General features: G+C 40.0%; 4 protein-coding genes and 1 non-coding gene across 6 annotated transcripts in view; 2 read left to right on the top strand and 3 right to left on the bottom strand.

The window, feature by feature from the left end:
* Window positions 1–288: 288 nt before the first annotated feature.
* slc13a2 (solute carrier family 13 member 2) lies at window positions 289–7,363 on the bottom strand. The gene is made up of 12 exons (XM_020618029.1): window positions 7,262–7,363; window positions 5,311–5,439; window positions 4,135–4,271; window positions 3,450–3,706; window positions 3,187–3,364; window positions 2,964–3,086; window positions 2,476–2,685; window positions 1,663–1,748; window positions 1,379–1,494; window positions 857–1,018; window positions 628–765; window positions 289–447 (listed from the first exon to the last, which is right to left on the bottom strand). Exons 1-12 carry the CDS (start codon window positions 7,361–7,363, stop codon window positions 289–291), a joined length of 1,797 nt encoding a protein of 598 aa, XP_020473685.1.
* A 1,530-nt stretch (window positions 7,364–8,893) lies between these two features.
* On the top strand, window positions 8,894–13,368 carry vtnb (vitronectin b). Its single transcript, XM_020618028.1, has 8 exons — window positions 8,894–8,957; window positions 10,037–10,153; window positions 10,286–10,492; window positions 10,723–10,862; window positions 11,202–11,358; window positions 11,983–12,135; window positions 12,654–12,980; window positions 13,125–13,368. The coding sequence occupies exons 1-8, from the start codon at window positions 8,894–8,896 to the stop codon at window positions 13,259–13,261; spliced, it is 1,302 nt and encodes a 433-aa protein (XP_020473684.1). The 3' UTR covers window positions 13,262–13,368.
* Window positions 13,369–13,830: 462 nt separating this feature from the next.
* trnat-agu (transfer RNA threonine (anticodon AGU)) lies at window positions 13,831–13,904 on the bottom strand. Its single transcript has one exon. It is a non-coding gene; the product is annotated as a tRNA-Thr (tRNA).
* Window positions 13,905–13,957: 53 nt separating this feature from the next.
* LOC109970446 (cone-rod homeobox protein-like) lies at window positions 13,958–18,866 on the bottom strand. Of its 2 annotated transcripts, none has more exons than XM_020618003.1 (4): window positions 18,782–18,866; window positions 15,195–15,377; window positions 14,838–15,016; window positions 13,958–14,745 (listed from the first exon to the last, which is right to left on the bottom strand). In XM_020618003.1, exons 2-4 carry the CDS (start codon window positions 15,313–15,315, stop codon window positions 14,134–14,136), a joined length of 912 nt encoding a protein of 303 aa, XP_020473659.1. In that variant the 5' UTR covers window positions 15,316–15,377; window positions 18,782–18,866; the 3' UTR covers window positions 13,958–14,133. The 2 variants fall into 2 exon arrangements, with proteins under 2 accessions (XP_020473659.1, XP_020473660.1); XM_020618004.1 differs by having other exon boundaries at window positions 15,195–15,374; window positions 18,782–18,864.
* The window catches only part of aldh3a2b (aldehyde dehydrogenase 3 family, member A2b), an 8,649-nt gene continuing 7,784 nt past the window's right edge, over window positions 18,832–19,696 (top strand). Inside the window, exon 1 of the mRNA XM_020618002.1 lies at window positions 18,832–18,977. The gene's annotated coding sequence lies outside the window, so the exon portion shown is untranslated. The remainder of the gene's footprint in view (window positions 18,978–19,696) is intronic.

The following is a 19,696-nucleotide window of genomic DNA, read 5'->3' as shown; positions in this document are numbered from 1 at the left end:
ATTTCTAATCCAGAATCAGTTTGCTTATACCTAGTACATGTTTGAATGGAGTAGGAAGAAGTCAGACTTATCCAGTCCTACCCCATAACGTCATCTTATACAAAAATTTTCATGCATCATTGGCTGCAAGCAGTATCTCTACTGAACTCTACTGAGTCTGAACTGTATTTTGTTTTGGCACAGGTTCTGTTTTTTGTTTGTTTATCACATTCACTGCAGCTACAGTTACTCCCTCATTCTATGTCATTCCCTCGCTCCATCCCTCTTTCTTTCTCTGTTCTTCCTTACTTAAGTGTAAGTGTAGTTACTTGTAGTGTTAGTGTGGTTACTTGTAATATTGACCCAACTAGGGAAAGTGCCCATGTCAAACATGGCATATCCCCAGGTGTTGATGCCTAAATTAACAGTTGCAATCCCAACGAGGTTCAGAATAAAGCCAGTGCTCACCTGAAGGAACAGACACACATTCTGATCAGTAGGAGTACTGTTCAAAAAGCCCTCCCTCCAGACCAAAACCAAAACTCAAAGCATCTCTGAAAACCCTAGAGGTCCAGTCATCTGTCCTGCATCAGTATTTCTCTGGTGTTTGTAAAGTACACTTCCCTCCTACTGTATGTATAAACTCACCATGTCCATGACTTTGAGGTTTCCATGTGAGAAGGCGATGGCATTGGGTGGTGTGGCCACAGGCAACATGAAGGCCAGAGAGGCAGATATGGTGCAGGGCAACATCACGTACAGTGGGTGTAGCTTAATAGCTGTGGCCTAAGAAACACACCAGTACAACAGTTTAATACACAGAAAAGATTTGTTACCATTTTTTTTAACCACATACCATTTTCTGTGTTCAGTTTACCATTGAGGCCAGTATGGGCAGGAACAAGGTGGTGGTGGCTGTGTTGCTGGAGCACTCAGTGAATGTGGCCACCAGCAGACAGAGCACCAATGAGATGGCAAAGGGGGGAATATTCTGCAGAGGTGACAAGCACTCTCCCAGCCACTTGGACAGACCTGATATCTGCAACCAAATGAAACAGAAGGAAGAAGACATGTTGATTTGGAAAGGAATCTCAGTATTAGCCCTGCTGTTGGTCAGTCCACTAAACACTTAAAGAATATTAACAAATACCCCTCTTATGTTCCCAGAGTTTAACGTGATATCTTAATTTTTTTTTTTTTTTAACCTGACCAATGCTCCGAAAACCCATTTATAAAAATAAGAAACACAAAAGTGGTTTGAAAAGCTTTTTGCAGTACATGATTGAGTACTGGAAATGAGCAGTTGATTTTACGTGAAGCATTATCAAATCTGATTGGTCAGCACATTCTTCCAGCACAACATAAAAACATGAAGTCTGAAAGCCTCATGTGTTTTTACCTCACTGCCGGCAGCCAGAGCATAGCCTCCGCCCAGCAGCAGGACGATGTTCCAGGGCATCCGGTCATGGACCACCTGCCAGGTCAGCACAGTGCGGAGAGTATTCACCTTCTTACCTGTGAGACCCAGGTCAAGTTGAACATGAAGCATTAGTAAGTTTGAAAGAGCAGTGTCAGCTGGATTTTAGGACACATGAGCATCATTGTGCAGCACTCATGGGACTTTGTTTTCTGTAAATGTGATTAGCGGGGTTAAAATAAAGATTTCACCTGCATCGTTGAAACCGTAGCCTCCACACGTTGGCAGCTGGGAGGGGATCACGAAGAAGAGCATTGCCATTAAGATCGCAACAGTCCCATCCGTCACATACCTGAGACACATAAGGTAACATTATCCAACATATTGTTGTTTAAATATATAAGTGTTATTGATGTAAAACTTCTACATCATTTCAGCAAATGTTCCAAATAGGCTATGTTCTCATTCTCAAGCCCCTGACTCCAGAAGCGTTTTTCTTCTTTCAGTGGAAACACAGGGCTCACCAGGATAATGTGACAATCGTGAATGTTTATGACAGCAAGTTGACAGTATTGGCGAGAAGTTGTTCACTTTGACTGACAAACACTTAAGTTTATGGCTGAGGCTAAGATTAGGGGTTATGGCCATAGGGTTAAGGTTCAGGATTTCCTAATTCAACTGACAACTTAAGGCCGAGGATGACATCGCTAAAATCTTGGTCACAATCCACCATCTTGTCTGCAGTGAGTTCACTCTCATTTAAAGCTCTGTGATCAGATGTGATGTGCTCTGTGATGATTTGACCAGGAGGGTTTAATGCCAGTCCAAGCCACAGAAGTACTACTTCAACTGTGAGTCACAAAGCACTGTTAATGGGAGCAATGAATGGGAATTTTGCTTCCAGAATCAGGGGTGCCCAACCCTATGGCATGAATATTAGACTCCACAGAAAAGACTTGTTAGGAGCATCAGTTCATTGTTGCTTTGTTATTGACAACAGGAAAAATACAGAACATCACCAGTCACATATACCCTTTAAAGTCCTGGCAAAAAGAGGAAAGAAAAAGCAAGAGACTCACTCTCCCGTCTGATTGAAGAGCACTGTTGCCCAGCCGTCTATGAAGCCTGGCGCCCTGGTGAACCACAGCACCACCAGAAGGATGAAGACGGTGAGCACGACCCCCTCACCAAACGACATGCACCCCAGCTTACGGTACTCCTCCTTGATCACTGCATACGCCTCCTTGTCCCTGCCACTTTTCATGCCACAGCCAAATGATCGCTTCAGGCTGAGAAAACAAGTGCAAAGTGCAATGAAGCTACAGATTGATCAGCAGCTCAAGGAAATGTTTACAGATATTTCAGGAGGAACTAAGTTCACTGAAGCAGTTTCTATAATGAATGTTGTAGTCTTTTGCTAAATCAGATGATTTCTTCACTGTTTCTTCAAATACTAGGTAAGTGTCTGATTAGTGAAGGTTCAAATTTTAATTAAGCTATTGTCAGGATGTATGTAGTGTAATTCACACTTGATGTGTGAGTCATGACTAGGCTGGAGGTGCCTTACTTGAAGCCCAGGAATACAATCTGAAGCCACAACCAGGACAACACCAGCATGAGCACCATGTTGGGAAAAGCAAAGCCAAACCAGCTGGCAAAGTTGATCACATCGCCATTTTCAGGGAAGAGTCTTCATGAAAGAAAAGAAAGATAGAGAGATGAGAGGGGGAAAGGTGAGTAGAAACAGAACAATCAGCTCTTGCATATCTTCTCCTTTCTTTATGCCTTACTTGTCCATTTGACCTTTAAGAATGAGGTTAGGGGTAGTGCCAGTGAGCGTGGCCGTGCCTCCGATGCTGGCAGAGTAACACACACTCAGACATATTCCTTTGGACAGACGGTCGAACTTCGCGTCTAGTGCTTTCCTCCTGGCCTCCTGCAGTGACTCAGGATTCCAGTCATGTTGATCTGGTGCCCAATATATCCAGTAAGTTAAAGTTATTGGAAGGGTTACTCTCTAGAAACGATCAATCTAGCAGATGTTTTTACTTACACACTCTGTCCTCATGCTGAATCTTGGTATCTGGTTGTTTCTCATTAGTTACTTCCTGCATAGTTTCTTTGATCTCGAGCTCAAAAGCATGGTTGTCCTGGACTGTAGCCTTGAAATCTTCTTCATCCTCCCGGGCCTCTGTGGCTTTCAGCTGCTGCAGCACGGCGTGGGCGATGGGCAGCATCATGGCTGTGGAGGCCGTGTTGCTGATCCACATGGAGAGGAAGGCCGTGACGATCATGAAACCAGTCATTAACCTGTGTGGCAGGGCAGAGAAAGGGAGTAAATATGAGGATAATAATTGTGAAAAGGATGGAGATGAAAGGAGAACAGTTACAGTAGTATGTCTGCATCTGTGCCTGTACTCTCAGGCCCATCATAACCAAGATAAGATTAACTGACTTGTTAAGATGGGTTTTTTTTTTTTAAGTTGATGCTTCTGGTTGTTCAAAAGAAATAATACAAAAATGGCTGTCAGTGTAAATTCATAGAATATGAATATCCCAAAGAGACACAAAAACAAGTTTGCATCAGGAGACAATTTGTGCAGTAATTGAGCATCTTGATAAGTACTGTGACTGTAAATAAATGTCACGTAGAAAATAATCTGAAAATGTGAACAAATCAAAACTCTAAAGATCCTTGTAGGCACTGCTGTAGTTTATAAAGGTGAACTGTTTCTTACAGGGATGGACGAACACCAATCAGCAGCAAAACTCGGAGAGCAATGCGCTTATGAAGGTTCCAGTGCTCCACTGCGATCGCCACCAGCAGGCCGCCAATGAAGAGTATGTTAGTGTCTCTCAGATATTCCACACTGACCTGAAACAGATCACACAGACACAAACTTCAGCAGAAGAATAGACAAAACAAACATTTGCAAAACAAACAGCAGCGTATTGAACCGGTTTAATAACCTGTGAACCTGCTGTGCACTATCATCCAGTTTGTTTCATGATCTCTGGGGTAATTTGTTTGTGATGTTTGTAAAGCTACAGCTATGTATGTTATTTGAGCATTTCCACTTTATGCTGCTTTGTACTTTTACTTTACTACAAACCAGAGAGAAAGGTACTTTTTACACCACTACTTTTATTTGCCCACTATAGTTACTAGTCAATTTTCAGATTAAGTTTTTATTTAACATTTTTGATAAGTTTAAATACATGCAAAGATTAAACCAGGGGCTTCAACCTTTTTGGCTTGTGATCCCTTTAAAAAGCGTTTTGTTATCACGCCTTGATTATCACGAGTTATTGCTAAAAAGTTATTACGCCTCTAAACTTAAACAAATGGTTTCATTTCAGTAACTCTGAGGCACAAATTATACATTATATTATAAGAACCTTGCTTGTTTTTCTTCTTCTTCTTCTTCTTTTGCTACCAACTCGATCTCACATATCATGGCAAGGGGGCAAATACTAGAAAACACTAGATTAGACTACCTAACTATATATAAAATACTTGAGCTTCACCTCAACCAGCTCTAATTGTAAAAGTCTGTTTACACATTGATACAGAAATATGGAACAAGTAATGTCATTGTGCTGAAGAAGTTCTTTTACTTTTGATACCTTAATATAGCTTTCTAATAATGTTTTTAAATTTTTACCAGAGTAGGATTCTGAATGTAGGACTTTTACTTGAAATTGAGCATTTTAGCCTGTTGTAGTTCTACTTTAACTTAAGTAGAATATCTGAATTCTTCCTTTGCTATTGAATCTGTCAGTCATTTGATTAACTGAGGGTTAAGATGTCAGAAGGACACATCAAGTCCAGCTTCATTTACCTTAAGTAGTTCATATTTATTCTTCTGCTTTTCCTGATTCCTTGGTTACAAAAAAATAAATAAGGGTTGTACCTCTCCACCCTTCATGATGCCCATCATAGGGAAGAGGACAACTGGTAGCAGGGCAGTTATAGCCAGAGGCATACACTCTGTGCACCAATACAGAGCCATGATGATGATGGCATAACCACATTTTGCTACCTGAAACACAAACACACTTGGTTCAAAAAAAAAAAAAAACACTGAAATACAAGTGTTCAGGGCAAAATGTTTAAATTAGAAGTGACAAACATCATTATCTGTGCAGCATTTTGTCATTTGACATCTGTAATTTGCTGAGATATGTTTGACCTGAGCAGAGACATGCAGTGTTTCAGCTTCTGTAAAGCTTATCTTATCTCCAGCCTTTCTGTCAAAGGCAATAAGACTTTATACATACAGATAGTAGTAATCCTAAAAACAGTTTGTCTTTCTTTCTGTCTCAAGGGATAACTCTTTATGGGTCTGCAGTAAAATCCCTTTTCATAAATGCTATCTAAATTACTCAACTCAAAGCTTTGAACTACCGCATCACCAGATCTTGCTCAACTCAGCAGGTCATTCATCTTGCATGAGAGTGTTGGCTACACTTTTAAAACATTAGGATAATTAATGCAATGACAATAACTAATTACAAAATAGAATAACAAAATTTGCAAAATAAGTTGATTATTATGGGTCATTCTTTTGCACCCCGTACACCTTACGTATTACATGTGCACACTGCAATAGTGTCAAGTATATACATTTTTGCTCTTAGTAGCATTTATTTTCTTTATATTTAAACAACATCAAATCATCCTATTTTCATTAAATTGGCCATTTTAGTTATATTCATTCTCTGAGTTACTCCTAAGACACCTCTGCCTGAAATGCCGACCATAATGCTGCTAACACTGCAGACAGTTTTCTGATGCTGTTCCTAATACTGTCCCATCATCCAACTTTCTGTAAAAGCTGAACAAACCCAGTGCTTATTTTTAAGAAATATTTGAAAAAAAGAGGTGCACAGACATAGCTTTATTCAGAACAGTAAACACAGTGCTGAAGCCTACTACCTGAAGCTGTCATGAGGCTATACCTGAAACTTGTATAAAATAAATAAATAAATCCCTTACTTTTCTTTGACAAAGGTGACAATATTAGATCTCACACATCAGTCCATATCCATGGCACCTCCAAATTAACAGATCTCCCATGCAGTTTTAAATATGTCATTTGCATAATTTGTAACCTGTTTTTCTTTCCTTTATGTTTGCTTTTTTAAACAAATATTTGAAGGCGCTGTCATCCCTGGGGCAAGCAGCTCCATTCCATACACCTTCAAATAAGATGAAACTGAATCAAAAAATATACTTAGATCGAACTGTACTCAACACCTTCTGGCCTATCTTAAAACTATGATCCTAAAAAAACACCAATCAGATGTGTATGTGCCGTCATGCTGAGCCAGCTCTACTCAGTGTAACAAATGATTTACTACTGTCATTAGACTCTGGACACCATCCTATTGTTATTCAGTTGGACTTTCTGTTGCTTTGATGCTGTTAACCATCCCACATTCCTGTCTCAAACATGTTGTAGGCATTAAGGACAAGGCACTTGACAATTTACATCCTATCTGAAACATACAGTAGATCAGTATCAGTTAAAATGAACAATTTCTCATCCAAGTATGTTACTGTTTCCTGTGGTGTACCATAAGGCTCCATGTTAGACCCTATAGTATTTTCACTGAAAATGATCCCACAGGGGTCTGATTTTAGAAATTTTAGAAAACATCCCTTGTCAGTGGTTTGCTGACAAAATGCAATTTTATTTCCCTTTGGTCCATATTATTGATCCTCATTGTTTACCCAACCGTTCTTGGCCCACTGTCTTCAAATGTGTGTACTGTACACATAACATGGAAGGTAGGATTCACTTTTGACACTGTTAAAATTGGACAGCCAAGTCCACATACTATTAATGCGTACATACTCACCGATGTAGGGATGACGATTGGCAGGGGAAGAAACACCAGTGGAGTGACAACAATGATGATGTAGTTCCTGTGGTACCACAGCCATTTCAGCCAGCTAGCCATGAAGCACCTGGAAAAAGTGACAAGCAACCCAGAGGTAAAAACTATCTAGAGAGCAGACAGCTGATCAAGACAAATATCAGCTGATTAGAGGCAAGAAAAACAAAGGGCCAGAGGGCTAAAGATTAAGCTGCACCCCACGGTCAGGTGAGATAACAGGAAAGAAAAGAGTGAAGCTGCAGAAAAGCAGATGTGTGCTTCACAGAGAATCACAGAAGAAGTGACTTATATGAGCTTAAATTTTCTTTTTATAGCTCTGGTATCATATCAAACATTAACTCAACACCAGACAGATAACAAATGAAAAGATGGTCATAAAACAGATATCTTTATTATCCGATATGCATTTGCATCCCTTTCTGGGTGTTTTAAGAGTCTTTGTAGGCATTTTGTGTCTCTTTATGGTCCTTTGTCTGTCCTTAGTTTTTTTTTATGTCTTTGTAGGCATTTTGAGTCTCTTTCTGTCAGTTATGTGTCATTTTGTAGTAATTTTAAGACTTTCTTTGAGTCTCTTTCTAGTCATTTTAAATCCCAGTTTAATCATTTTGCATCCCTTTGAGATTGTTTGAGGTTGAGGTTAACAGGTAGCATCCCTTTGCTAGCTGTTAACCATATTTTGAACAAATCTCTATCCAGACTTTATAAGATATTGAACATCTTTTTTTTTTCCTTAAAAAAAAAAAAAACAAACTTAAATGACTCAAATATCGGCACCCTGAAACATTATTTAAAACAACATGGATTTCGGCTTTAACAAATTTAAATTTGTGAACCAATAAAGTGCAAGAGTGAGCATTTTTTTCTTAATCTGTTGTTAATAAACATATAGTCAGGTGACAAATTTAAAAGAAGCATCAACATAAAGTGTCTTAGTAAGGGCCAATTCACCTAGGGCGCCAACAAACCCAGGGCCAGCCCTGTCCGGGCTAAATTTTAATAGAAGGATTATGTTTGCTTTATTGTTGTGTGTTTTCTTCAGAGATCAGTAGAGGATAAATACTGCCTTGTTACACAATGTTTGAGTTCAAATACCCTCACTCTCCCTGTTACTTAGCCGAAAGTTACATATACAGAAAATATTTACTTTACAAGACAACTGCGTCCTTTTGCGGTTTGTAGTCCGCGTTGTCATTTTGAATTTCAGCCATTTTCTTAATTAAGAAATATTCAAACAAACCATCAATGCAAAATTTAAAGTAAACTAGCAGCATTTTTAAACTTGGGGTGGGAACATCCTGTGCCTTAGAGTGAGCATGTTTGGATGATGTTCCTGGGACAAACAGGACAGAGTTTAATGATTATCACAGGACAGTGCTGACCAATCAGAAGAGCAGGCAACCTGAGGCCAAAAGCTTCTGAAAAATATCTATTGATTGTCATCTGCACACAGGGTCGCACACAAAAGTAGGGCACTCAACTCAAGCTTGACTGACTGATGGTCACTGGTGTAAACAGGCAGAAAGGTTTGCAGTTGTCTACAAAATTCTACTGTTTTAGTTTGTTATTAAAAAGTGAAATATTTTCTGAGTCATCATGAAGCCAGCAGTGACTGTACTGGGCTTTGTCCTGCTGCTGGGCTCCACCTTTGCTGCAGAAGGTAAGTCTCTGTACTCAGGAATTCATATACACTGTACTTTCTATTACAGTGTAATCCTCTACTATTATAAAATAGTACTAATTATTATACAAGGGTAGATTTAGTCTGGACAAAAAGTAAAAGACTCAGTAGAAACTTTCCCTCTAGATACTAATATGCATGTGCATTACACAGCAATCTGATTTTTTTTTTTACATAAAGTATAAATTATTATTATTACCAACATAATGTACTTTTGGGTAAAACATTAGCTTCATTAATCAAGTACACATTTAGTATACAGTATATCTGAATAAAAGAAAACAATATGATGTTGGTTTTTCTATTTATTTATTTTAATACATTGTATTTTTAGTAAATGTTTTTTCTAAAGCAGTTGTATGTGTTGAAACATAACAAAGAAGCACACAGTCATAAAATTTTTTTTAAAAAACATACAGTGACGTCTTGGAGTTATGACGCATTTAAATGAAGAGCAATGTAACTAAGTATATTTACTGAAGTACAAGGACATTTCTCAATTATTTCTATTTCTCTTGAGTATTTCCATTTCATTTATTGTATTTATTTAGTATATTTCTATCTTTGTAATTCTATTAAGTTTCAGATGGAAATATTGTACATTTCACCTCAGTACATTTGCTTCATAAGTATGGCTACTAGTTACTTTTTCAGATTCAGATTTTGCAGTAAATAAAAATGTAATAAACTTATAAAATATAACACAAGGTTAAGGATTAGACCCGTGATATCTGGCCATTTTGGCTTGTGGATTCTTAATAAAAGTACCATGAGTAATAGTTAATTCAAGTTTCTTCATGGTCAGCTACAACAGTAAAATTCTGCTCACACTGATGAATCAGTATCAACAACAATCTAATCATCTAATGTTTAACTGTTTATCAGTCATAGGAGATTTATTTCTGTAGAATGAATACTTTTAATACTTCAAGTACATTTTGCTGATAATCTTTTTGTGTTTTTTCCTAAGTGGATATTTAAACATAATACTTTTATTTGTAATGGAGTTTTTAGTCTGCAGCCCATTTCACAGAAACAAACAAACTGCATTTCCACAGAGTCATGTGTGGGTCGCTGTGGCTCCTTCAACCCGCAGAGGAGGTGTCAGTGTGATTCCAAGTGTGTGTACTATGGAAGCTGCTGTGGAGACTTTGACACCATTTGCCCCAAAAAAGGTCAGGACTGTACAGCAGTAGAATATCAGCTATTTGTATTATATTGAACAGAGTTCTGAACTTTTATAAGTGGGTAATTTCTACTGAAACATCTCGATATGACAAAACTTTCTCCTTCTCTGCCCCGGGTAGCTCGTGGTGATACATTTGCAGAGGAAATAACAGAAGCAGTGACAAATGTCACACCAACTCCTGACCCAGGAGCAACAGCTCCCGCTTTCCTCTCCACCACCACAAATGAGACCACATCGACTGCAGCCCCTGATGCAGAGCCATGCAGTGGTCGCCCTTTTGATGCATTTCTGCAGCTGAAGAATGGGTCGATATATGCATTTAGAGGTAAACCTGGACATCAGAGAGGGTTTCTGTCCCAAAACAGCTTCTCTATTGTTGGTTGTGCTGAATATTTTCTGTTAATTAATGCATTGGAAAGTCCACAGATTTTCAATTTTCAGCAATCTAAAAAAAGGTACCTAATCTCCAGACAAACATCAGGGATCTGTGGTCATCCAGTAAAGACCTAACTGAGTCTCTTATAACACTGATCCGAGGCCTGCTGTTCCTCCTAGGTGAATACTTTTTTGAGCTGGATGACACATCTGTACTACCTGGGTACCCCAAGCTCATCCAGGATGTGTGGGGAATCTCAGGGCCCATTGATGCTGCATTCACACGCATCAACTGCCAGGGAAAATCCTACATCTTTAAGGTACAAGCCTGTCATTTTAGAGTCTACTGTCTACAAGGGAACCCAAATTCATTCATAAAAATTAAAATGTGCTTAGTTAATGGTTTATTAAAGGGCTTCTAAATTTGTAATCTGGACCAAAAAGAGCTAAAACTTTCACTGGAGAGCAGGGACAATGTAGTGACATGGCAGGTACGTACGTACGTACATACATACAGTACATACATACATAGATAAAGGTAAATTAAATCATTTTGTCAATTATGTCTGATGATTTATAAAAGTAACTGTCATATTGCATTTATAGTAGACATGCAGTGGCAGTATCAAACATTGGGCTCTGTGTTTATTCCTCTTCAGGGGAACAAGTACTGGAGATTTGACGGTGATGTCTTGGATGAAGACTATCCACGGGACATTTCAGATGGTTTTGACAGTATGCCAAATGACATCAATGCAGCGTTTGCCATTCCAGCTCCAAGTCACAGTGGCAAAGAAAAAGCTTACTTTTTCAAAGGTATTTGTGTAGCAATGTGTGATGTTTTTCATTTCTGAAAAGCACCTTATACCCAGTGTTGGCTGCGGTGATTCTACATGACCATGGATGAAAAGTTGTGTGAATGGATGCAGCACTTCAAAGCAGTGGTTTCTGATCTTTCCAGCTTGTGATCCTTTAAAATGAAGCAACTTGATTTACAAGTAATATTTAATTTAAAGGAGGACTTTTACTTGTAACACAATATTTATATACTGTGCTATATGTGTGTGAATTGATGCTTTTACCTAATTATTTAAAAAATGAGTATTTCTTCAGCCACTATCTTATCTTAAGTGCCATTTTCCTGTCTCAAGCATTATGTGGGACAAACAAACTTTTTTGCAAGGAGCACAGTAAAAATTTGTTGTTTAAAATTTAACAACAGCAGTGAAGATTCTTGAAGGCCAAAAATGATATCTACAGAGTAATAGGTTGCATAAAACTGAGAAAAATGTGAATTGTAAGTTTTCATTTTTGTTCACAACAAACTTGTCACAGTATGAAGGCCACAGGTGTTACTGACAACTTTAATATAGTAGCACCCTGAAAGTGCGCCAGCTAAACTAACTAACTAACTAACTGTTTGTTTGTCTCTTTCTACAGGGGACACATATTATCAGTATGAGTTCAAGCACCAGCCTTCCCATGAGGAGTGTGTCCTCATAAGCAGGTCCTCCCCATCCGTGCTGTTCACGCGATACACAGACCTCTTCTGTGACCAGACATGGGAGGAGTTCTTCACAGACCTCTTTGGAAGCTCCCGTAAGCCTCAGCTGTGTGTTTTCTTGTTTTTAGCCATTTAATGTTAATCTGTTTAGGAATGTAACATGTCTCCCCAACATTTAAAGCCTAACTTAATGTATAGTCCCTGTTTTTAACTGAGGCCTAGAAGAATAGAAATCAAAATGGGTCAAGAACAAAACCCAGTGGGATTCCTTTTTACTGTTTAGAAAAAGATGATTTTTCAGTATTAAAGATTTCTCATAATTAAAATATAACCTGCTGTTCACAGCTGGAAAAGCAGGAATCGGATTAAATTTTATCAGAGAAAATATTACATTATGTCAAATGCCTTTTCAAGATTAAAAAAACTACCCAAACACCCCACTCACCATCAAATGAGGATTTAAGCTGCTCTTTGAAAAAGCAATTAGCTGTTTCTGTAGAATAATTAGGGCAGAAGCCTATGAAAATGTGACTCTAATCATACCTAATTTCTTATTTTTTATCTGCATGAATACCTCCATTATCCAGTTTTTTTTCTCCTCATTCAGCCAGCAGCCACCACACAGGCCCTCGTTTCTTCATTAGGGACTGGGAAGGCATCAGGCCCCCTGTAGATGCGGCTATGGTGGGAAGAGTCTCCTTCAGTCCTAAACCCACACCATCTTCTCCTCCGCTAGCGAGGAGGAGGGGCAGTCGGAAGAAGAGGCCCAGCAAGAAGCGTGGGCAGCGACGAAGGCAGAGTCGCTACGTGTTTGATGATTTTTGGGGTTACGATGATTGGTTTGACTACAGTGACTACACTGACATCACTGATGTGCACACCACACAGGAGCACACAAGCACTCCTGTTCAGAATGTGTATTTTTTCAAGAGAGGTATAAATTCATGAAGTCATTTTTATCCTTATGGTTGTGTTTCAACTGAGGCAAATTTGTACTAAAAACAAATACAAGAATAAAAAGGTTCTCTTTAGGTATCATGTTTTAATTTCTATGCTTCTGTTCTTTTTATGATGGCAGATAAATACTACAGAGTGGATCTGCAGACAAAACGTGTGGACTCTGCCAACCCTCCTTACCCACGATCCACTGCAAAATATTGGCTGGGCTGCAAGCATGAAGAGACACCTGATGCATCAAGAGCAGAGAGGAGATAAGCTATAGGCAACCTGACTGACTGGGCAGTCTGGAGACAAATAGAGAAGTCTACTCTTGACAAATATTGAAGTAATTGTAGTATGACCCTCCATACAGTACCCTTTACCCAAACCAATTTCTGACTTTACCTTGAAATTTAAATCCTTCAAGAGGCCATGGTGTACACACAAAAAAGTTTCATTTCCAAAGTGCAAAGCTCTGTTTTGTTTTCACAAATAGTGCTACATGTTGGTGGTACATATAAGTGTCTATTTTCTGATGTAACATCTCTAAATGCACACACTGGCCTCTGTTGGTCTATGTATTAACCTTCATGCTTACAAGAATAAAAGCTTGTTGCAGTGTCTTGCACTGTGAACCTTTTTTTTGTTTCTATAAGTGCACCCTCTGCTGGACATCAGCCACAAAAATAAAGACAGAATGTAGTTCAAGGTTTTGCCTATGAAATCCTGTCCTATAGTTTTATGTTTTGCCTGTCATCTTGGAGAATCCCTTTGTTGTATTTGCCTGTTTTATTTATTTATCGTCATAGTTACCGTGTTCACCAAAAAAAAAAAAACACACAAAAAGGCACCGCTGGGATTCGAACCCAGGATCTCCTGTTTACTAGACAGGCGCTTTAACCAACTAAGCCACGGCGCCACCTTATGACGAGTTCGACAGTAGACAATTTAAATATACACATTTTAGTGGGTAGTTCTGTTTTATTTTATATGCTTATGTAATACTCTGCACTATGTGGATATTAGTAGCCTACTGCTATACATTTTACTCAAATAAGAAATTCCCTTCTTCAACATATATGCTCTATTATAGTTCACAATGTGGTATTGAATACACAGCTAACTTTCTTCCTGCGAGCTTTAATCTGTCAGCTCAAAAGATAATCAACCATTGCCGCAGAAATGTCCACATCCGACAGACTGAAGTCACACAGGTCCCGAAAACACAGACCGGACAGGTCGCCCATGAACTCGTCAGTGCCGGAGAAGCACTGGTGGTCCAGCTGACTCTGGACGCCCTCCTTGGGTCCAGGGTGTCCGACTACAGCGCAGCGACTGCCTACAGGCTGAGATCCCTGTGCTTTGAGGAAAAGCTCAAAGTCCTCAGTCAAATCCCATTCACTGAACCCACTATATGGGAAAACATCGCAGCAGTTATCAGTGAGTTCTAGCAAAACGTCTGGGAGATCCGGTCCATGTGGGGTACAGAATGAAGCCTGGTCTGCGGCGACAGGGGATGTGGGTGCCTGCAGAGACATAGCCTGAAGCCTGGTGGAGTGAGGTAAACCTGGAATAGGGCGTCCTGATGGAGACGGTAGGCTAGGAGGAGGCGGGAACACAGGCGCCAGCAGGGGAAGTGGAGAACTGGGAGTTGGAGTGTAGCTGAACTGTGGATGCAGGTCGTCTGTGGGGTGTTTGCGGACTTCTCTGGCTGGTTTCTTGCTTTTGAAAAAGCGTGCGCGTCGATTTTGAAACCAGACCTGTTGAAGACAATGAATTGTGGTTATTTCCATACAACACTTGAGCATTATCCAGAATTACACATAGCAAAATTGTGACGCACAGATCATACCTGAATTTTAGACTCAGGAAGTCCAGTTATGGAAGCAAGAGACTCCTTCATTTTAATGTCCGGGTACTGTGTGACGGAGAAGGCCCTCTCCAGCTCGCTCAGCTGCGCCTTGCTGAAAGTCGTGCGCTTCCGACGGCGCTGGGTGTCTGAGTGCGACTTGTAGGGAGCATCGTGATGAACTGCAGGTAGAAGAAAAGTGTTGGTTAGGCTCATTATCAGCTTCTCTGTCCCTCCGTTGAATTACTTTAATCTATAAATCGCACATTTTCAAGTATCAAAATGAAGAGAGCATGCATTTATATTAAATTATAAACTCTAAAACTGACTCAGGAAGCAGCAAGTTATTCAGTCACTCACCTCTCTTGGATTTCTGTGCGTAATCACCATTGTTGTTCACATCCAGGCGCGTTGCGGGCCAGTACTGCCCCGAGTAAAACGTGTTTATCTGGGGAGCATCACTGTTCAGCCCGAAAGGCATTTTATGTCAAATTCAAACACGAATGTTTCCTCAAGTCTGCCCGAGAACTGTCTTCCACACTGCTGAACATGAAGGTTTGTAGAGGTTTTTATACTCTTCTTGACAAACACACAACGACCCCCTGCACCCCACCCTGTTACACATCTCAGTGGTTATTGTCGAGCATCACAAACACGTGTCTTTGATGTGTTATTCAGCTATTAATGGCTGCCCGGCTAATAGGTGTCTGTTTGATCCCCGATGACCCATTAACCTGCCCATTTAGCCTAGGAGGGCCTTGTCCTAACATGTCGGAGTGTCACAAAACAACACTGAGATCTTCCAGTACACTGCATCTTTATTCATTTCCAAAGGAATATTGGATGTACAGTTGATATTTTAGACGCACGGGGCTCGCCCTCATTTATTTATGTATGTATTTATTTGCGTTGTGTTCTGTGCCATATTTGTAAAAATTAAAAACTTATTGTGACTCACAAAAGTCTAATATCATGGCCGACATAAAGCAAGAATCACACTTCAGTCTGTGGCACATCCTCCACAAGTCTTCTGCCTCCTGGTGCGCATCAGATAAAACTGTGTGGAAGTGTATTGAAGGAACCGCCGGAGTTTGAGGGTTCCGTCAACTATAATGTGTCGAGGTGACAAATTGGGCTGGTTCTTCTCCTTCCTGGTCGGCTGCACTTCCACAGATTGAGACATCAAAACACCGGATAATGCACAGTCCGAATCACAGCAAGTTTCCAGGGTAGTGCCAGACTCAAGCCTTATGTGTCATTACAAGCAGGATTTAAATTCTGGCAGGCTGAGAGAGTTAAACACTAAGACAGTTTGATGGCGCTGTTTGTCTATTGACTTCAGGTTTAAGCTATTGGTTACAATCAATCAATATGGAGATGTGCGTGGTGCAAGAAAACATTCTGGGGGCTCACAAAAGATGAGACAACACTGATGATTGGCTCAAAGTAACACATTCACTCCTGCGCGTAATGGACCGTCAACATCATAACTCAAGCTAATGCTGGCCGTCACATGATTCACCTTGAGACAACAATACATCGATACCAACAGATGAGCAGTAGAAACCGGGTCACATGCTTACCCGTGACCTCTGTGAGCCATGACAGCTAAAAAGACCCCCGCGGTTTGCATTTTGCAATGTATTATTTGTGATATCACCATCTATTGAGTTTAGCAGCCCTAGTTTATTCTAAATATGTATAAGGTTAAAGCTCCTCAGTATTTGTTGCTTTGGCAGCAGGACAAGGGTGAGAGTTGATTGGAGTATTTAATAAATCTCCATCTATCTAATCTATCTATTGACTGTATCTCACAGATAAGGCCCCTTTTTATTGTAAACAATGCTATTTACTTTCCAAGTCCATTAAAATCCTAATTGATTTCAAATGTAGGTACATTTTTTCACATGCTAGCTTCACTTTTAAGTAAATATTCATCCAGCTAATATAAAAAAAACATGCATATGAATAAAGGAATTATAGATGACAAATTAAAGAAACAATTCAAATTAAATGATGGGGAAATATAACAAAAGTTTCCCACACAGAAGACATTTGGGCTCAGTGTCATCATTGTGAATCATACAACAAATGGGACACCTATGGGAGCATTATCAGACTTTCTCTGCCACCATCATCAAAACACCAGGGACGATCTTCTAGAGAAATGCACCCATTCTTTTAGTAGAATTTGGGAGCATATAAACTGTTCTGGAGACTCGTATTTGGCCCAAAGAGATGGTGTTTTTTCCTCAACCATGTGTTTATGTGAGAGAAAAAATAATAATGGTGCCTAAAGACAAAACACAGATTTTCACTTACTGTTTGCCCAAGAGTTAACCTGCACTTTTTTTGTCAAATTGGACCCATTATTTAGTTTTTTTGGTTGATTTTAATGAGATTTTGATGTAGTGTACTTTGGTATAAATTTTACTGAAATGTCAAATCACAAATAGACATAACCTATTTTAGACATTTATCCTTTTCTTTTCACACATTCGTTGTTCATGCACATCATCTCAGAAAAAAAACACTACACGAACTGTCCTCCTTTGTGCGTCTGAATGTTTCAGACTATGCCTCACAAATGCAGGTGTGCACACAGAGAAACGTTGGTTTTTTGTCCACACTCCTCTCCAAGGAATCAGGATCCACACTCAGGTGTGAATGACGCTCTGCTCTCCTCTCCCTCACCTCGCTCCTTCCTTCACAATACACAAACACCATTCCTCAGGCTGCTGTTTGATGTGGAAACATCCACATTTCCTGTCAACCTGAGATATTTGGGCCTAATCCATGTGCAGGCATGGCAGAGGCGAGGGGGTTACTCCTTGCCTGTGTGTTGTGCTATAAAAGACTTTCTGGAACTAAGGAATAGAAGCTGAGTGTGAATCCTGCTTGGCTGTGGATAAAAGAATGTCAGACTAGAGAAAGAAGGTAAGACTAGAGATATGATTTAGTGCAGCTAAAGTTACAAAATAAATAGATTACTATGGCCCAGAAGGCAAAGAAACTGAAATATCCAGTCAGCATCGTTCACTGCAACCTAGCAGGTTGGTGTGACTTCAGCTTGACTTTAGATGAAAGTACAGACGCAGGAGTCCAGAGCAGAGCGTCCGTGATGAAGGGAGTTCAGGTAGAAATAAGCACCTTACATGATGTTTGATAATGCGTAAACATACATTTTGCTAATGCAATAATATTTTCAAGCCTGGGGGAAGTCAACTTTTCCTAATTTGTCAATCTGTCGCTTTGCCTTTCAGTACTTGTCCTTAGGTTAGTACAGTGAAGAAATAAGTAAAGCCCTGTGGACTCTGGACTTGAGTTACAATCACATGAAGGTATATAATATTATTAATTATTGATGCATTATTGTGTACAGCATATGTTGCAGCCTAAATGTTTGTAATTTGAATTACTGGTGGGTTGGGAATTTCCCAGTGAGTAAAAGCTTATGATTATATTGTTGTTGTTTGTGTGTAGTCATTTCCAGTTTCTTTGTTATTTTGCATCTCATTATGGTAGTTCCCCCCCCCCTTATAGTTATTTTGTCTCTTTGTTGCCCCTGTTTGTGGTCGTTTTGTCTTTAAACTAAGCTTGATGGCTTAAAAAGAGAAATATTCACAATCATACAGGCACAGGATCAGGGCCCCTGACCTCTCGACTCCTGGACTTGTGCCCGGTTCGTCTTTGGTCTTCCATTCACTCATGCAGCCTGCTGGCGTGGCTAAAACATATTCACTAGATCCCAAGCCTCAGTGAAGTCTGCGTCTTTGTTTATAGCCAATACCTATGTGTTTCCCTTTATCTTAATGTGAACCCAACCTCCACCCTAACCCCGACTGCCCGGACCCTGGAGCTAGTCTGCAAAACATCCTTTGAACACAAAAGAAATAGCCTTACAAATACAGACCTTAACCCTACCCCGTTATCTGGCCTACAGTTACCTCTTCCTACTCCCGGGTCTTGGGATTTAGCTGGCGCCTCCTAAAGCTGATCCTGGTCCCGCCTCTGTGGGGGAGTGACCTAACGGTGGAAGGAGAGACGAGTTTCCAGCGCCCTCGGCATACAGCTCTTTTGCTGCTGGCTACAGTTAAGACTAAGAAGGACTTCCAGACATTGCTAGGAACAGAAATAATCCAGGTAGGGACAAAACCAAACCAACCGCGCAGCGTTTTGTGTCTGTCGTGTAAAACGGTCGAACTAACCGCGGCCGGCGGAGCTGCGGTAATGTCGCGAAATGGTCGAAAGTCTTTGTAAAGAAATAACAAACCGATAAGAATAGCGGTCCACCTGTGTGACGGAACACAGCGTGCTGCAACTTTAGGATAGTTAGATAATAATAAATGTCCGCCATTAATGATATGGTGAAGCTGTACCGGATGTCACCGTTAGTGTTGTTGTGTGTGTGCACGTCAGCGTCGTTTATTACAACTGTGACCCAGCAGTTACCTGTAATTCTCCTGGTGGTTTCTCATTACAGCACCTGTAAAGGTGTTTCTGTAAAAGAAGGGCAGCGCGCGCGCGCACACTTACATTAATGGATTAGTCTACAACATACAAGTAAAGGTCCTGCAGTTTGAGTTCTTCTCATAACTGACTATATTTTTTCAGATATCTGCAATTACTTACTTGTTAGTTAATCATTGAGCAGTTTTAATAAAACCACACACACAAAACATTGTCTGGTTGCAGCTTCTCAAAATGTTGCGTTCACTGTCCGACAGCCCTGACCACACTTTTTTGATGTTGCATCTATTGTAATTGATAAAAGTCCTATTACTGATGCAGTTGGTTGAAATTAAGCTAATTTGAACATCACCCTGATATGTTGTAATCTGGAAAATGTTTTCAGTGTGTCT

The sequence above is a fragment of the Monopterus albus genome, unplaced genomic scaffold (genome assembly GCF_001952655.1).
Source record: "Monopterus albus unplaced genomic scaffold, M_albus_1.0 scaffold199.1, whole genome shotgun sequence".
In the NCBI taxonomy this organism is placed as follows: Eukaryota; Metazoa; Chordata; class Actinopteri; order Synbranchiformes; family Synbranchidae; genus Monopterus; species Monopterus albus.
The sequence above is the reverse complement of the archived record's forward strand: the minus strand, read 5'-3'. Positions and strand labels throughout refer to the sequence as shown.